Here is a 19,021-nt window from a genome sequence, read left to right as displayed (position 1 = left end):
TGAAATTACCTAACTTGTTGGGAAACGTGGCCTATTTGGCAATATACTTGTTTGTGGCATTTTGACACTTCGGCTCAGCTGAGTAACAGTTTAATCGGACCGTCCTGAGCCAATCCAGAAGAGACAGTTCACAACGCAGCAGAAAATAAACCAATCACAATCAACCTTGAAAACCACCTGGACCAATGGCGCTTGCGCTTTAATACGTCCGGGCCGCGATTGGCCAATCAGTCAGCGCAATAAATTGCAACGTGTGCTCCGGTTGGCTCGTCATTCAATGGGCGAGGAAACGTTCTCCCCGCAGAGTTGATGTTAGCCAGAGCGACGGCTCTGATGTTAGCAGGCTAATCCAGTGCTGAGGTAAAAAGCTGGTGTGAAGGTTGGAATCGGTCACTCAAGAGAGCTGCTTATTTCCATCAAGTATTTATATCTTTTTTCGGGAGAAGCAATATGGCTTCGGGTGGAGAGTAAGTACAGTTTTTTTTTTTTTGGTGTGATATTTAGTGCGATCATAGTTTTGTTTTTTGTCGAGTAGCAGTTAGCCATGAAGCTAAAGACGAACGCATCATAAACGGTGGTCAATGAAAAGTGCGAGTTTACACGCTACAGGTTTCTCAACCGAGCGCACATGTACATTGATGTAATTTCGCACTCTTCAGATACTAACGTTTTCATTACTCATTAAAACTTTTGCGGGAGTTTTAATGCGACTGAGTCTAATAACAGCTGTGGCATGGAAGCTAACCGGACTGAGTCATCTTCGCATATGATGGAGGCTTTCGGCCCACCTGCATCACCGGCAACTGCTCGGATAAACATGTACAACACACTTTAACGACCAGTATACCGCTTCATAAATATAGATACCTTTAATTCTCTATAGTAGTGAAGCCGTGAATAAGCAACAAAGCGAGCTAAAGCGTGAAACCTGCTTTGTGTAAACGCGAATAGTAGCAGTTGATGACTATAAATCCCGTGATCTGGATATTTCAGCCATCAAACCGAAAGCAACTTGACAAGATGTGACGTTAAAAACGTTAGATATTAGCTACACCCGACTCGAGCTTTTTTAAACGCGAAAGTGCTTGTATTTCAGCGATTTAAGCTTCACATGTCACACAGCAGCATTTGCTGTGTCATTGGCCGCTGGAGATGGCTAACTGCTGCTAGCTCCCATCACACACTCTGAGAGGAATATAAATCATGCATCCATCTATCTGAACGATATATGCTTGGATTGTGTACACGACAAAAACTAACACTTATGTGAGGGAGTTAATTGTACAGTTCAGTAGTATGTAGAGACCTAGCGTGTGTTGTCTGTTAGCTGTGACAGTGTTGTTAGCTTATTTACACACGAGTTGTTGGCCGCAGCCTTTTGACGTCTGCCTGATAACTCTTTTAGCGTAGTTTCTCTTGTCCGCTGTCTTTTCAGGAAAAAAAAAAAAAAAACTTATATATTGTTGAATTCTGCGGGATCAGTTGCACTTAGGCCTTGCTCACGACCGCATCCGAGCTTGACAAACGTGCATAAGAGCAGAAGTGCACTTATCCATAGACTCCATCGTAACAGATAGGATAATGTTTCTTTTTTTTTTTTCTACATGAAAGTACTACTTAATATGAAACGTAACGTATATTTCACTTTCGCCTTAAGTGATCCTGAAAGAAGTAAAATGGCAACTATCTGTCTCTGGTAACCACCTGAGAAATGAGAAACATTGTTATAGGGACAATTCGCCTGACAATCAGAATCATTATTTAATCGCATCCATTTTGTTTTAAAACTCTGTAAATTTGTTCTGTGTAACACAAGCACATGTTTGTTCAAAAACAGCCAGTCTTGGTTACCAATCATTTTTATTGTTTTAATTAAAAAAAAAAAAAAATAGACCCCTTTCTGAGCCAATAAAAGTGAATGGTGTCGGAGACTGTCATTCTGCTGAACATCTTGTTTCACTGAGGGCCCCAGGTTACTTAAAATTATTTAATTAAAACGAATCTGTTTAAATGCTGAAAACACAAATTGTCATGTAAACTGAGATGGGGCTGCAACTAACGATTATTTTAATAATCTATTAATCTGTTGATTATTTTTACGATTAGTCGATGAATCGGATAAAAAAACAAAAATTCATTTCCAACCCTTTATTCAAAAACAGAACTAAAATCTTTAGAACGTGCACAAACATGTTGCTCCTTGAACATCCCTGAGCTGTTATAATAATAATAATAATAATAATAAAATAAAAATGGACTACCACAAAAAAATACACATGTGCTTTACATCTGCCAAATTTATAGACTTATTTTTTTGTTTTGTTTATAAAGTGCCACCTGAGCTGCCAGGACAATAAATAATTTATAAAAAATAAAGAACAATACAAATCAGAAAATTTAACAGGATTTGTTTGAATGTCAGAACAAGTTCTCTACATGACACTGCAGACGGTGTGGATCATTTTAGTGAAGCTGTCATCTTCAACCATCGTCAGAGGCCTCATGTCAGTGACGAGCATGTTGAGGATACTATCCGTCAAGACAGTGGCTTGCTGTGATGTACATGATGCATTTCCCATCAAGAAGCCTCTCATGGTTTGCTGTTTTTTTTTTTTTTTCTGGAATCAAAAAGATAGTATGAGTATGTGTAATAGCACAATTTTTACATCAACTAAATACATACTTGCATACATACATACTTGTTTTAGTTACTAGTTGTGTAAAGGTAAGTAACCCAAAGAGCAATTACAGATCTCTCTCTCACTTAAAGCTTATTCATTAAATTATAGTAAGTGCAAGGTTCATTTAAACAGCTTAAGATGACCAAGTGCTTTAAATGTAAATTTTAAAAAGTACAACACGCACAAATATATTTGTCAATAATAACCTATATGAGACAAAGCACAGAATATACACTGCAAAAAATGCTTTTCTAACTTAGTAGTTGTGTCCTGTTTTCCGTGGCTCCTTCAACGATTCCTTCCGCGATCCCCGTCGTTCCGCAGGCTTTGGCCCCGAGCGGACGCTCCGTTCAATATATTCTTGTCTAGTAATCTTGATTTAAGATTTTCTTTAGATATTTGGACTCGAAACGAGACAAAATTACTAAGTAAGAAAAGCTTTTATTGCAGTGTAGCTATACATGACAACAGATTGAAAAACGAATGGCCCAAAAAAGGCGAGTGAATAAAAACATGTCTTTAGTCTTGCAGTGCAAAGTAACTATACCACCCCTGCTTTACTACTGTTATTAACGAGCTAACGCTAACTTGTCAAGCTGGATAACGAGTAAACACCAGCACCAGGGACATTACATTCCTCACTTCAAAGCGGAACAAAAGTAGGATTCTGTAGTGACTTACCCTGCTGTACTTTCTTTCTTTTTTTTTTTCTTTTTTTTTAAATCAAACGTCTCCGCGTCGCGTGACACAACGAATCGATTATGAAATTCGTTGCCAACTCTCTTAGTAATCGATTAGTTTATTTTGATAATCGATTAATCTAACGATTATTAGAACAATTAATCGTCAATTATTTCACTGATTAATCAGTAGACTTTGATTATTCAGCTTTTGCAATTAGTTAAAATATTAAGTTATACACATTCCAACATAAAGGTCACTTCAGCTTTAGAAAAGCATATTATGTAATTACAATTATTATATAATTAATTGGTAACACTTTACAATAAGGTTCATTAGTTGACATTAGTTAATATGAACTAACAATGAACAACACTTCTACTACGGAACCCTTTATGGGACATGGTGGTGGGAGAAAAAAATATTTTGCGTTCTCTCGCAAACCCAGTTGAGTTCGGACAAAATCTTCCTGTTTACTTTACAGCTTGCAGTGATGCATACAGCTCCGCATGTTCACAATGGAGCAGTTCATAGTTTTATTTTGAACTTGGACTCAAATAAAGAAATACGTCAGTGCTTTCTACCCTTAATGTGGCAAAAGTTTCGCGAGGGAACGCAAAGGTTTTGCAAGAGACCGCAAAACATTTGAGATTTTTTCCTCCCACCCCGAATTTTTCCCACCACCATGCCCCATAAAGAGCTCCGTACTTCTACAGCACTTATTAATCTTAGATAATGTTAATTTCAGCATTTACTAATGCATTTATAAAAATCACAAGTTGTGTTTTTTAACATTGGTAAATGCACTGTGAACGTGAACAATGAACAACTGTATTTTTATTAACCAACATTAACAAAGATTAGTACATAAATGTAATGTATTGTTCATTCAAGTTAATTAATACTTAATGATATCTTGTTAAGTGTTACCAATTAATTATACAAATAGATGTATTTGGCACACAAAATGAGATGACGGACAGAGACACTCGCTCACCATTTAATTGAAAACGTAACTGAATGACACATCATTCTGCCAAATATCTCATTTTGTAAGTCATATAGATAAGAAACAAAATAAAGGTAAGTGATAAGACGCTTTGGATAGACTATTTTATTCGCAACATAATGTCTTAAAATACAGTGTAGGGTTATGATAACCAAAACAGTCCAGAGCAGATCAAGCTTTGATCTCTGTAAACCAAACTGTCCCTTTAATGAAACTTTATTTTTCTCTCTCTAATAAAAATATTTTATCACTAGCTAGCTCCACACTGAGCTGCTTTATAACAGAAAATCAAGTTGCAATTCTAACTGAAGGCGACACTGACTCTGTTTTTCATGTTTAACACAGTAAAGCTGCTTGAATTAAGGCTATCTATTGCATAAAGTACGGACTTTACTGGAGTAACGTTACTGAAAAGCAGAGCTCATGCAAGCATCCACATCATTGTAATCGGATGAATTTTTAACTGCTGCTTGCGCACTGCTGTCAGTTTTTGTTTATTTCGTTACTGAGAGGAAAGCGCGCATTATATATTTACATTCATCCAAACGCTGCTCCGGTTCGGGTGTGTCTTCTCTTGAATTGGATCCAGGAGGGCTGAACTACAGTCTTGCGCTACAGCGCCACACTGGTCAAACCGTAGTATTGCAGGCTCTTACATTAGTCATATGAGATCAAACGACTACTCGACGACAAATTATTTGTCGACTATTTTTTGTTGTCGATAATGTCGACTAATCGTTGCAGCCCTAAACTGAGATCACATTTCCCCCTCTAACTATTGTTTTTATTTAAGATGCAGAATATTATGGAATCACATTTTTATGTATATAATATACATTTCAGCTCCCCCTTTTTTTTTTTTTTTATTAAAGCATTTGTGAACCAGCATTGTCATAATTACAGCTGGAATACCAGAGGAAAACTTTTAGCCAGTATCGGGAGCATCTGAATATTGTGTTGGACAACATTGGTCCTTTGAGTAAAAACAAGTTGAGAGCCACTGCTTTAAAGTGTTCTTTTCTATACAGATCCAAAAATGATGATCTTTCCACTGCCATTCTGAAGCAGAAGAACAGGCCAAATAGGTTGATTGTTGATGAATCCATCAATGAAGACAACAGTGTTGTGTCTCTCTCTCAGGTACCATCTTGAGTTAAATGTATAAAAATTAGATCCTCCTTTTTTCACTTGTATGAGGTCTTTATGTGCCCATCACATTTTCTCTGCTCTTTCAGGCAAAGATGGATGAGCTCCAGCTCTTTAGGGGGGACACAGTGCTGTTGAAGGGCAAGAAGAGGAGGGAGACTGTTTGCATTGTCCTGTCTGATGACACCTGCTCTGACGAAAAGGTTCGCATGAACAGGGTGGTCCGCAACAACCTCAGAGTGCGCCTTGGTGATGTCATCAGGTAAGACTGTTTTCTGTCTAAACTTTCATTACATATGACTGAAAGATCCTGGGAATGTTGTTTCCGCAATTGTAGAGTTATTCTAATTGGCAGGACTATGATACTAGCTGAATGTACCTCTGAATATATGGATTATTCATTTTGTTCATCTTTCTGGTTTTCAGTATTCAGCCATGTCCAGATGTGAAATATGGAAAGCGCATTCACGTTCTGCCCATCGACGACACAGTGGAGGGCATCACTGGCAACCTGTTTGAGGTCTATCTTAAGCCTTACTTCTTGGAGGCTTACCGACCAATCCGTAAAGGTAAAAATCTTTAAAAATTATTATAAAAGTAATAATAGGCTCTTTGTATTCTGGTCATTAAGTCAACTGTGAGAATTTACTTTTGTTTTCAATGTATGTACACTACAATGCTAAAATTTGGGGTCGGTATTTTTATTATTTGTTATTTTTGGTAGATTTATTAAGCAAGGATGCATTAAATTGATCAAGTGACAGACTTTTATATTGGTACAAAAGAGATCCATTTTATTATTGGCTGCTGAAAATTCAGCTTTATCACAGGAATAAACTACATTTTTAAAAAAAAAAAAAATTAAATTAAAGTTATTTTAAATTGTAGCACTTCAAAGGATAAATTTAATTAAAAAAAAAAAAAAAAAAAAATATATATATATATATACACACACGAGACTTCTTTCAAAAACATTAAAGAAACCCAAACATTTAAACGGTCTACATAATTTGGGTTCATGTGCACTACTGTCTTTCTTTTCTTGTATGTTTTGGATTAAAGTTAAATTGGTGTATCGTGATGCGTGGCATGAAGTCTGATTTGTCACCTGATGGATTTCATTTAAATACAAATGTTTTAAAGACCTAGTAAAAGTTTATGGTTTGTCTAAGACAGCATGAACTGCAGTTGGTGTATAAAAGAAAATAGTAGTGTTGATATTAACAAGTGTGGTTTTGCTTTTTTATTCTTTTTCCCGTAGGTGATATTTTCCTGGTCAGAGGAGGCATGCGCGCTGTGGAGTTCAAAGTGGTGGAGACCGACCCCAGTCCATACTGTATTGTGGCCCCAGACACCGTGATCCACTGTGAGGGGGAACCCATCAAGAGAGAGGTCAGTAGATTGACACGTTTCAAATTTTGTCATGGTTTAAAATGTACTATATGGGGTAAGGGCATGTGAAGTGTATATGATTGTATTCACATGCCTGTTTGCAGGATGAGGAAGAGTCTCTGAATGAGGTGGGTTATGATGACATTGGAGGGGTAAGGAAACAGCTCGCCCAAATCAAAGAAATGGTGGAGCTACCTCTGAGACACCCAGCTCTCTTCAAGGCTATTGGAGTGAAGGTAATTTTCTGCACTCTTAAGATTTACACATTAAATTGTTTGCAGTCTGAGGTTGAAATAACTTCTTGTTTGTTCAGCCTCCCCGTGGCATTTTGCTGTATGGACCCCCTGGAACTGGAAAGACTCTTATCGCTCGTGCTGTGGCAAATGAAACTGGAGCATTCTTCTTCCTCATCAATGGTGCGGATGATAACACAGAATATAAATATGCCTGATCTAGTTCTCTTTAATGGCTACTGATTTTTTATTTTTTATTTTTTAAACTAAGTACATTTTGAAATCTTGATTAAAATGAGCTTGACAAACTTTTGATCCCAGGACCTGAGATCATGAGCAAACTGGCTGGTGAATCTGAGAGCAATTTGCGCAAGGCTTTTGAGGAAGCAGAGAAGAACGCACCAGCCATCATCTTTATTGATGAACTTGATGCCATTGCACCAAAAAGAGAGAAGGTAAGACTTCTGAGTGGTGGTTTTTGTGCAAATAAACATCTCTATGACTGATTCTGATGCTCCGTTTTTGTCTTGTTAGTAAAGTGTTTTATTTGTTGCCTTTTTTTGTGACATTAATATTAAACTTTTCTGGCAAAAGCCGTTTCGGCCAAAATATTGTTACAAATATGCCGCTGCCCCTTTTTTTTTCCTGTTCTCGCAGTTTGAAAGACGACAAATCACTGAAAAGATCACAGTGTCTGTTAACTAAAACTAATGAAGTCGGGTTTAATTAAAAGTTCAAAAAATATGAATAGGATAAAAACGTTCGGAAGAATATTACACAAATTTTAAACATTGCCTTGGCTACTAACTGAAATGAGGATGAAGTACTACAACTATGAAGTGTATGTACTAAAAGACAAAACGCAGAACTAAATTTAAATTAAATATACCGTAGAAATAAAGGCTGTTTCAGAATAATACTTGCTCTTTTGATCACTATACCTGATTACCTGATTTAAATGTGCTAAAATGTCCTTTATTTTAAAACCTTCAGAATTCAAAATGCTGTTCAATTTTAAATGTTGAGTCATTTATTTCCATTGCATATCACTACTTTAAAGCAACCCCTTATCTGAGATGTATGCGTGTGAATGTCGAATTAGGGGTTATTGCAGTAAATGGTTCTCATCTGTTTTCTCAGACTCATGGTGAGGTGGAGAGGCGCATTGTGTCTCAGCTGCTCACTCTGATGGACGGACTGAAGCAAAGGGCTCATGTCATTGTCATGGCAGCCACTAACAGACCCAACAGCATTGACCCAGCCCTCAGGCGATTCGGTAAGATCACTTTGCTCAAGTTTTGCTCTGTAAAGAGAAAAATCTTCTGGCAAGACATTTCCAGTTGATGTTCAGGCTTCTTGATCTAGGCGGTGCACCTTAGAAGGGAACATCTTGTGCTGATGTTCTGACTCTCTTGATTTCAGGGCGCTTTGACAGAGAGGTGGACATCGGCATTCCAGACGCTACTGGAAGACTTGAGATACTTCAGATCCACACCAAGAACATGAAGCTTGCAGATGATGTTGATCTCGAGCAGGTGTGTTTCAAAGGATGTCAGAACATTCAGTGCTCAGTGACTTACTTTCATTTAAACTGGGTCTCCTTAATCAGGCACTTGCAGGAGCATCATGCCTGTTTAATTCTACCCACTCAGATTTTTGAGCCAAAAGGGATTAAAGATTTTCATGTCTCAATTTTGCAGATTCTTTTTTTATTTATTTTTTTCCCCTCCGTACCTTTCCTCTGTGGAATATTACTGATAGAGTAGTTATCAGGTTAATTTGTAGCTTTTATATACTACTGGATTTTAACAGACTAGGTCAGGTTTGAGTCCCATTGCATCCTAAATTATTTAGGGCACTAAATGATTGGAGCTTGTGCCTCATCAAATATGGGTGCATAAGCAGTGTTATTTACATACTACTGTAACTTTATTTTGAGTTGGCTTTTATTTTTGTTTTTAGTTTAATTTTAGTAGTTTGTGTATATAATTTTGACTGTTTAAAATGTTACTCTTTTTGAGGGTTAGTTCAGTTTAATTTGTTTCCAGTTAGAAATATTTGTTTAAACTTAATTCCCGTTAACAGATCTTTTAATACCTTGGTGCCCTTTTAAAATTTTATTTTTTATAAACTGTCCATTTGCCTTTAGGTTGCAAATGAGACCCATGGACATGTGGGAGCTGATCTGGCTGCCCTTTGCTCAGAGGCTGCTCTGCAAGCCATTCGAAAGAAAATGGACCTCATTGATCTGGAGGATGAGACCATCGACGCAGAGGTTATGAACTCCTTGGCTGTAACAATGGATGACTTCAGGGTGAGGATCTTAGTAACTCTTACAACCATCTGACCAATCAAATGCGAGGAAGTTGCATTCAGAAACTAAAGACATTATTGATTTGTCACTGTCTTCTATCTAACAGTGGGCTCTTAGCCAGAGCAACCCATCTGCCCTGAGAGAGACTGTTGTGGAGGTGCCCAACATCACCTGGGAGGATATTGGTGGCCTTGATGATGTCAAGAGAGAGCTGCAGGAGCTGGTGCAGGTACTGAGCACAAGTTTTGTTCTCACAGCTACATTTCAGAACTTTCTTTGACACATCCTTACCAATATTTCTGTCCTTTTTAGTACCCAGTGGAACATCCAGACAAATTCCTTAAGTTTGGCATGACCCCATCCAAGGGTGTGCTGTTCTATGGACCACCAGGTTGTGGTAAAACCCTGCTGGCCAAGGCCATTGCCAATGAGTGCCAGGCTAACTTCATCTCAATCAAGGGCCCAGAACTGCTCACCATGTGGTTTGGAGAATCAGAGGCTAATGTCCGTGAGATCTTTGACAAGGTATGTCATTTTGTATTTTCTATCAGGTGGTTTCTGGCTGATTTTCAATGTTATGCTTCTTAAAGGCTACGGGTATACTGATCTCGTTTGTTCTTGCAACAACTATAATGACATGAATGAAGGATCCTTTTTAAAATTGTCCTGCTCTCTTTGTCCTGCTCCAGGCTCGTCAAGCTGCTCCTTGTGTTCTCTTCTTTGATGAATTGGACTCCATTGCTAAGGCTCGTGGTGGAAACGTTGGCGACGGTGGCGGCGCTGCCGACAGAGTCATTAACCAGATTCTCACAGAAATGGATGGCATGTCCAGCAAGAAGAACGTCTTCATCATTGGGGCCACCAACAGACCAGACATCATTGACCCTGCCATCCTCAGGCCTGGCCGACTGGACCAGCTCATCTACATCCCACTGCCTGATGAGAAGTCTCGCATTTCCATTCTCAAAGCTAACCTCAGGAAGTCTCCAATCTCAAAGGTGAAAGTGGATGTTTTTGTTCTTTTTAAATAGGCTTTTTATCTTATTGGGTATTAATGTATTCCTTTTTGTGTAGGATGTGGACTTGTTCTTCTTGGCCAAGATGACCAATGGCTTTTCTGGTGCTGACTTGACTGAGATCTGTCAGAGAGCCTGTAAACTGGCCATCCGTGAGTCCATTGAGAATGAAATCAGACGGGAACGTGAGAGGCAGACTAACCCTTCTGCAATGGTGAGATTTCATTGTTTGCCTAATGGAGTGCTGCTCTAACCTTTTTAAGTACTTAGTTTTCATAGTTGGGCAAACTGAAGCATATTTAAGTGGATTCCTAAATACTATGGTGTGATTGGTTTAAAACTAGTATGGTAGTTTGGATTTTCTAACATGTTGGTTTATTTTTCTTGGATATTCAGGAGGTGGAGGAAGATGACCCTGTGCCTGAGATTAGAAAGGACCATTTTGAGGAAGCCATGCGTTTTGCCCGCCGCTCCGTCAGCGATAACGACATCCGCAAATACGAGATGTTCGCACAGACCCTGCAACAAAGCAGAGGCTTTGGCAGTTTCAGGTGGGATCTTAAGTCATGTTTAGTGGTAGCTTTTGTTTTGAAGGAATGATGGAATTATATTTTTGCTCTTAGAATGACAATATGAGCTCTGGGGATTAAGTGCATTAATGGGATAATATTGTCAGTGTCATTTGGTTTCCATGCATTCAGAATGCCCTATTTATTTATTTTTAATAAGATTCCCATCCAGTAACCAAGGAGGAAGTGGACCAAGTCAGGGCTCTTCTGGTGGCGGTGGAGGCACCGTCTTCAATGAGGACAACGATGATGATCTTTATGGATAAATGTGACCACGTGGCTGACCCTCACAGGCCAATCTTCATACAGGCCGCCATGTACAAAAGACAAAAAATTCCACTTTTTAGGACTGTGCTTTTTGTTTATTTTCAGCTTCTCCTCTTATGTCCATTCCCCCAATTTTTTTTTTTTTTTTTTTTTTTTTATTCTCCTCGTTCGCCTTCTGTCCTCCCCCCCTGTTGATAGAGAAAAGCATGTAGCTGCTTGTGTTTTGCTCTCGTTTGTGAAAAGATAATTTCTGAGAACTTTAATCTTAACGTTCTGTGGGTGGGGGTAAGTTTCAGTGAAAACCATACACGATGGTGATTTCATTAACTTTTCACAAGCTATATGAGCAGCTTTAGTGGTGGGGTTTAATGCTAGGCTGTTGGAAGGATTAAAAATAAAAAAAAAATTGCTAATGACTTCCTTTTTTTATGAATGTAGCATATAATGTATTACAAGTTTGAAAAATGTTAAATAAAATTCACGAAATGGACCTGATGTTGTGGTGATTTGTGAACATAAACATTTAAACCAATTATTATCTGTACATCTCCTAAATACATGCTTTTAAAATTGTGAAAAAAAAAAAAAAATTTGCCTTTTGGATAGGATTTTATTTTTAAGTTAAATGCCTTTTCTAGTTAAAACAACAAACAAAACAGGGTTTTAATTTGTTCATACGTATCTTTAAAAATGCACCTCATTTGCTTTTTTTTTTTTTTTTAAATCAAATTTATTTCCTCTAGCAAATAACTTTGCTTTATAGTTTGCTCTGGCTTAAGGATGGGTTTGCCATAAAATCGTAAGAAATGGATTTAAATGCAGTTTATTCAACTTTGATATTGAAGACATTGCAACTTCAATCCTAAGAGGTTTACACGCTTTCTGCAGAATTTTATCAATATGAATCACTGAAAGGAAAATGAGGGTGCTTTGCATCTCTCCAGACCGTTTGTCCATCTTTCTGTGGAGTGAAAAAAAACTTTTCGGTCACAATAGATATTTCAAAACAGTAACCTACTGTATACTTAACATATACTTAATACTCGCCATTATAGTTGGAACGATAAACCTCTCATTCCTGTTGAAGGATTCAATCACCTTCATGTCTTCATCAGATAATTTAAAATCAAACACCTGTGTGCAAATGTGAGCAATGATTATATTTACATAATTATCACTGTAACTTAATTCTCATTCTGCCGATATGTTAAAAAAAAATGCCACACCAGGTTTGATGTCAAATGTTATTGGTTCTCATGTCTCTTAAGCTATCACAAAGCACACACTCAGATCACACATATGAGATTTGATAGTTACAGGAAAGATATTCACTAAATACTGACCTAAATCTATTTGGGAAAAACAGTTCATTTCTGGGTGAACTATCCCAATAACTTGTCCCCCTCTCTCATTACAGCTCTTGTCCTCCAGGTGTCTCTGTATGTCCTCTCTTCTGTTGACATTCTAAATAAGCTCTAATGATGATTGACCTTGCTTAAACTCCTCCAGGTTTATTTAAATCATGATTTGGTTACATGGAGGCTCAGTGGTTAAATACGCTGCCAAGGCATTGAAGTTGAGATGCAAGAGCTCAGGTGCATGTGCTGAAATGAGGAGTCATGGAGGATGAATAATGTTTTAAAGGTTGTGTGGAATGTCTGTCACAAGCATGTCCAAATGATTGTTTTTAAGTTAGGTTTTTTGGACATTTAGTGCCGCCCCACAATCACACCATTGGTTGAGGCTGTGATTGGCTGGTTTTGCTGGCAAAGAGCCAAAATGTTTTTAAGAACGTCAACCTTTTATAGATGCCTCTGGATGGTAAATATTGAGCAGGAGAAAGTATTTTAACCTTGAAAAAATTACGTTTTAAGACTTTTTCCAACCTACCTCAATGTTCTGCTTGATCCTGGATGGAGTGACGCTTTTGGGGATGCAAACAACACCTCTCTGTATGTGCCATCTATGAGTCAAAAACAAATCCAGAAGTGTGTAATGGACATGTACTCAAACTCACACTAATAATTAAGTAAACGTAGTGAGAGGAAAGGAGGAATCCCTACTCGTCAGACAGTGTGGGCCTATTCTTGGATCTGATGACCATCCTCACCTGATAACGACCTGAGCAGGGGTCTTGTTATAGCGCTTGGCCAAACCGACCACCCTTGGATCATCCAGCAGATGGGCTTCTCCAGGTGTAACCCATGGGCGATCAGGAGAACCCAGAGGACTGTAGGCTGTTGCTGCCAGCCCTCGACTCCAGCAGTGAGATACCAGCTGAGTCTGAACCAGGTATGGATGGCACTCCACCTGAAAATATTTTGGAATGAAACAAACGAAAAACTTTTTATAATAGTTATTATAATGGTTATTAGTTAAAATGGTAAAAAAAAAAAAAAGACTAATGACTAAGTATGATAAAGGACCACACAGGTAAAGTTGCAGTAATACCTTTTTTGCCATTAGTTGTTATTGGCAAATTAACACAAGGACAGTCCAGTCTTTCGGTCTTTGCAATTTTCACTGTTACATACCTGGTTGACCACTGGCTTGTGTTTGGAAACACTGAGAATGTCATCAATCTGTCTGGCATTGAAGTTTGACAAGCCAATGGCTTTTACCAGGCCTTGGTCAACCAGCTTCTCCATGGCTGCCCATGTGTCTCTATAGTGAGTGTCATCATACCGAATAGTGCCATCAGGTCGCCGGGGCATCAGCTCATCTCCTCTCCTGGAGGTATTGAAAACACATTAGCTGTAATATTTTGTAGTGCACTTTTGCTATTTCAAACCATTCATTCAGATGAAATTATGCCCACATTTGTTACACAGCAACATATTTTATCCCACTGAACCTATTCTGTTCAAATACACTACTGTTCAGAAGTTGGGGTCAGTAAGATTTTTTTCTTATTGAAAGACAATTGCTTCGTGGGCAGCACATCAACACATAACGCCGTTGCGCTTTGAGTCTTCCAAGTTCGAGTCGTGGCTTGCAGACCTTTGCGATCCTGTCCCCCCTCTTTCTCTCCCACTTTTATTTTTCAAATAAATGCTGTTGTCTTGAGCTAATCAAAAAAATGCTAGAAAAAGTATCAATTTTTCCACAAAAATATTAAGCAGCACAATGATAATAATAATAGGAAATTATAATAATAGGAAATGTTTCTTGTGCAGCAAATCAGCATATTAGAATGATTTATAAAGGATTATGTGACATTAAAGACTGGGATAATGACTGCTGAAATTTCAGCTTTGCCATCACAACAATAAATTACATTTTTAAAGATATTCAAATAGAAACCAGTTGTTTTAAATTGTAATATTTAACATACAGCATTTTTTTTTTAAATAAATGCAGCCTTGATTAGCATAAGAGACTTTGAAATCTTTGAACGGTTGTATATGTTGGTGAAAGTCAAATAAATTGCTCCACTATCCAAGAGCTAGATATGGAAACATAAAGACTTACTCAAAGGCCACTGGCCAGTGCATGAGATACAGGTCCAGATAACTGAGCCTCAGATCTGACAAAGACTTTTTGCAGGCCTCCTCCACATCATCTGGATGGTGCTTGGTGTTCCACAACTTGGAGGTCACAAAAATGTCTTCTCGTCTCAGATGCTATATGGCAGTTATAAATTTCATGTGTGTGATGTATTGATGATTTTAAGGTAATTGTCTTTGATGGATTTCATTTATAGTTAAATCTGCAGGTACCTTTCCTTCCCCAAGTTGTTCACTCAGTGCTTCTCCGACCTCTCGCTCATTGTTGTAAGCCGCTGCGCAGTCAATGTGCCTGTAGCCACAGTCTAAAGCTGCTAATACGGCCTGCTTCACCTACAGTACAGTGTGACACAATCAAATCCAGTTCTGCCACAATCAATAAATCAGCTAATAAACATACTGAAATAAGAATATACAGTGCATACTGTACAGGGCAGTTTTGGGCTGTACTAAACTTTTTATCAGCTTATGTTGGTTTTGACACACCTGTCCTGGGGCACTTTTCCATGTTCCTAAGCCCACCGCTGGCATCTGCTGACCCGTGGAGAGAGCGATTGTTGCTGTCATGGTTTAATTAGAGCACTTTTTCCTATCAATAAATAAATAAATAAACACACAAATTGTAGACCTGAATAAGTTTGCATCATTATTTTTTATTATTTATTATTATCCATTATAAAATCTAGACTACCTTTAAAAAATGATAGTGATTCTGATAAAGGCATTGTGTTAATGGTTCTGCATTTTCATTTAATTTGCTGTCTAAAATTTTTAATTTGTGTTTTGTAGTATAATTCTAGTTAAACATTATTCAAAATAACAAATTTCACATCAGTCAACATAAATATAGTATTACAAAATAATGTATGATCATGTAACAGTGCAGTGATATTTGTGACCCCAGATTACAAAACCTTAAGTCGCACGGGTAGATTTGTAGCAATAGCCAAAAATACATTGTCAAATTTATCGATTTTTTCCTTTATGCCAAAAATAATTAGGATATTTAGATCATGTTCCACTAAGATATTTTGTAAATTTCCTACCATAAATATATCAAAACATTATTTTTGATATGCATTGCTTAGAACTTCATTTGGACAACTTTAAAGGCAATTTTCTCAATATTTAGATTTTTTTTGCACCCTCAGATTCCAGATTTTTGAATAGTTGTATCACAGCCAAATATTGTCCTATCCAAACAAACCACACATCAATGGAAAGCTTATTTATTCAACTTTCATTTACAAACAATTGACCCTTTTGACTGGTTTTGTGGTCTTGGGTCATATTTAGTCTTCCTGCTCCTTTCCAGAGGTTTTCTAACACTGGAGATTTTTCACTCTGTTTGCCTTGAATTAGAGTGATTATTTCAGGTTTAATAGGTTTAAAATAGAACCTCTGTATATTAAACTTCATAAGATGAAAAAAGAAAGACAATATTTTGCTGAATTTTGCTAATCCACAGAATAAACGATGTAGTTCATATCTTACCTCTGATAATGCTCCAGAATGCAATCATACTGACACAGTTACTGAGCATTTATACACTTAGGTCAAAGTCTTTGTTTACCCATTTCCTAAAAGGCTGAACAATAACCAAAAGCCATCCATACAGCTACAGCGATCTGAGGAACATCATATGATAAGAACATATTTTTACTTTCTTTTTTTCATTTAATCATAACTAAACAGTATTGATGTCATTACTTGTCAGTGTGGCTTTGGTGGGAATGGAGTTAATGAAATGGCTTGGGTCATCTGTTTATTCTGGGTATGTTCACAATGGAGCCGTATATCAAAACAGTTTAGAGTCAGTCACATTCTCACATGCTCAGGTTTAGCGCTCTCAGCTGTTAAGGCCCTCCTGCTGGACAAATATAGAGCCAGCGAATTATTACTGTCCGTCTCACGACTGCTCCAAGTGTTGTGACTTGGCAGCGCGCTCGACTCAAGGTCCACTCCACTTCCCTTATGTGGTCAGACTAAATGACTTAGTCATCTCAAAGCGGGGAAAAACCCTGCAACCGCCTGAATAGCATTCTTGATTGTGGAGTCACTGGCAGTCTATTAGCACCAATGGCCCATTTTAAAGTGAGGGTACTTTTAGAACGCATGTAATAAATGGCATGTGACTATGTTTGTTTATTGTTGAACCTCTGTGTATTTGGCAATAGGAGGTCATTTTTTATTTTACTATTGCTACTGATATTTTTGTCATTGATATGAAAATCTGCAGTAGTTTGGCATGGAATAGATGTATATTTATATGATCTGATTTCTGCCAATGTTGTACTGTATTCAAACTTGAAACTACTGACTCTGCATACAGTGTTTATAATCATAAGATGTCCTAGTTTATAGACCCACTGACAAAATACCAGCAGAATGCCTCAACACTCACTTTTTTTTCTTCATGAATATGTATTCTGTTATTAAACAGCGAGGGCCATAAATCTCTTGGGTGGCATCAGGCTAGAAGATTAGTGAGGCGGCAACACTTCTGGGAGCACAAACAAAAATAAATGCATTATTTAGTTAAGGAAATGCCTGATGGGTGTTTCAAAAAGTTGAAAAGAGGAAAATATTTTTTCGTACGCACTTCTAGAGGCATCACAGACCCAGATTTTCTAAATATTAGTGACACTAATCTGAATATTGGAGGCCACGTTTCCCCCTGAATGTCTATGGTGGTTAGACCTGCTCTCCATCTCAACTCTGAAAACTGAGTATTTCCAACAAAATCCAAATCTAAAGATGAAAATAAGGGACTCATACTTTCATATGTTCAGGTGCCAGTGGAACTTTGCCAGTCAGACTTTAAAGGGGTCATGAACTGGGAAATCAAAATTCCCTTGATCTTTTGATAGATAAGAGGTCACTGTGCTTTAAAAAAAACATTCTGTAAGTTTCAGAAATCAAAACTTTCTTGTTAGTCTAAAAACAGCTTATATTGACACCAATCTGTCAAAGCTTGTGGAATGTGCCCCTTTATGACGTAATAGTGTGGCTAAACACCGCCATCACAGAAGAAGATCAACACCTGCTTCTACAGCACTGCCTGTTTAGCCCCGCCCACCGATTCACACGTGTAGTGTAAATAACCAGAGAGGCAAACACAGGTCTACTCAGAAACCAAACGATAAACTTTATTTTTAATAAAGTCAGTAAGTACTTGGTCCTTACACTTCATTTTACTGTGGATTCATTTACAAACAAGGCACAATTCGATATGGGATTTTCAGAAAGACTGAAACTAATATACAATGGTGTGCCGGATATATTGGATCCAATTGGATCCGCACCACATACTTTTTTTATCACGTGATCACTATTGCTTTGTCTGTTATTACAGATTGTTTGATATGTACTGAGTATTATGTTTTTAACCTAAATCACAGCAGTGTCCATCTGTGAAGTACATAGGCTGTCAAACATACACAACGGTTATCCAATCATAGCAGTGGGCATTTACTGAGTCTACAATCTGCCACGGTTATTCAAACAGAGCGTGTTTTGGTGTAAAAATCTTAACACAAGTGGACCTCAGAGAACAGTATAATAAAAAACAAAGGCAGTTCATGATACCTTTTATTATTTCAATTTATGTAAATACTCATGCGTAATATTTACAGTGCTTTTTGGGATTGTAGTTACTATTCTTGTCAAAGCTGTTGAGTACACAGACTTGTAACTTTGTCTTTTTGTCTGATTTTCAAACGCTTCTAGTGTGTGAGTTTGATGTATCTATACATGCCTATATGATCCAAAATATCCTAGGGTCAATCCCTGGTCAGCTCATTTATGTGCACAGTATGAACCAGAGAGAAGCGAGTGGAACGTCAGTGCTAATTTCTCAGATCATATAGTCAGTGGCAGATCCATTAGAGGAATGCAGTGCAGTTAATGGAGCTGCCATGTCTATGTGACACAGATAATCAGACCCATCAAGGCATGCAGTGAACCATGACATTTTTTGTTATTTTTCATGATCTCTAAAAGATTTTATACTTCGTCAGAAATAAAACCATCAATGCGACATTGTACTTCATAAATAAATAATTGAATTAACACCATTAGTAAATTTACCTTGTGAAATAATGCTTTTTGAATGATTGAACCAGTTAATTTCAGAGGAGGGATGAGAATCATTTCTGAGTCAAGTGATGTGGCATGAGCCATTTGTCAGACTTATCCACATAATGAA

The 19,021-nt window shown here is 37.6% G+C and overlaps 2 protein-coding genes across 2 annotated transcripts; one reads left to right on the top strand and one right to left on the bottom strand.

Moving 5' to 3' along the window:
* The first annotated feature begins 269 nt into the window (after positions 1 to 269).
* LOC306870273 (transitional endoplasmic reticulum ATPase) lies at positions 270 to 11,803 on the top strand. The gene is made up of 17 exons (XM_079417443.1): positions 270 to 467; positions 5,400 to 5,511; positions 5,607 to 5,779; positions 5,944 to 6,086; positions 6,779 to 6,909; positions 7,014 to 7,145; positions 7,223 to 7,325; positions 7,464 to 7,597; positions 8,283 to 8,418; positions 8,565 to 8,677; positions 9,292 to 9,456; positions 9,563 to 9,685; positions 9,769 to 9,981; positions 10,146 to 10,454; positions 10,531 to 10,686; positions 10,869 to 11,023; positions 11,202 to 11,803. Exons 1-17 carry the CDS (start codon positions 451 to 453, stop codon positions 11,305 to 11,307), a joined length of 2,421 nt encoding a protein of 806 aa, XP_079273569.1. The 5' UTR covers positions 270 to 450; the 3' UTR covers positions 11,308 to 11,803.
* A 226-nt stretch (positions 11,804 to 12,029) lies between these two features.
* On the bottom strand, positions 12,030 to 16,340 carry LOC306869992 (aldo-keto reductase family 1 member A1-A). The gene is made up of 9 exons (XM_079416993.1): positions 16,309 to 16,340; positions 15,301 to 15,403; positions 15,028 to 15,147; positions 14,780 to 14,931; positions 13,843 to 14,038; positions 13,419 to 13,618; positions 13,199 to 13,271; positions 12,356 to 12,442; positions 12,030 to 12,269 (listed from the first exon to the last, which is right to left on the bottom strand). The coding sequence occupies exons 2-9, from the start codon at positions 15,379 to 15,381 to the stop codon at positions 12,204 to 12,206; spliced, it is 975 nt and encodes a 324-aa protein (XP_079273119.1). The 5' UTR covers positions 15,382 to 15,403; positions 16,309 to 16,340; the 3' UTR covers positions 12,030 to 12,203.
* Positions 16,341 to 19,021: the final 2,681 nt, after the last annotated feature.

Source organism: Barbus barbus (assembly GCF_936440315.1).
Source record: "Barbus barbus genome assembly, chromosome: 5".
Classification (NCBI taxonomy): Eukaryota; Metazoa; Chordata; class Actinopteri; order Cypriniformes; family Cyprinidae; genus Barbus; species Barbus barbus.
This window is presented reverse-complemented; position numbering and strand designations above follow the sequence as displayed.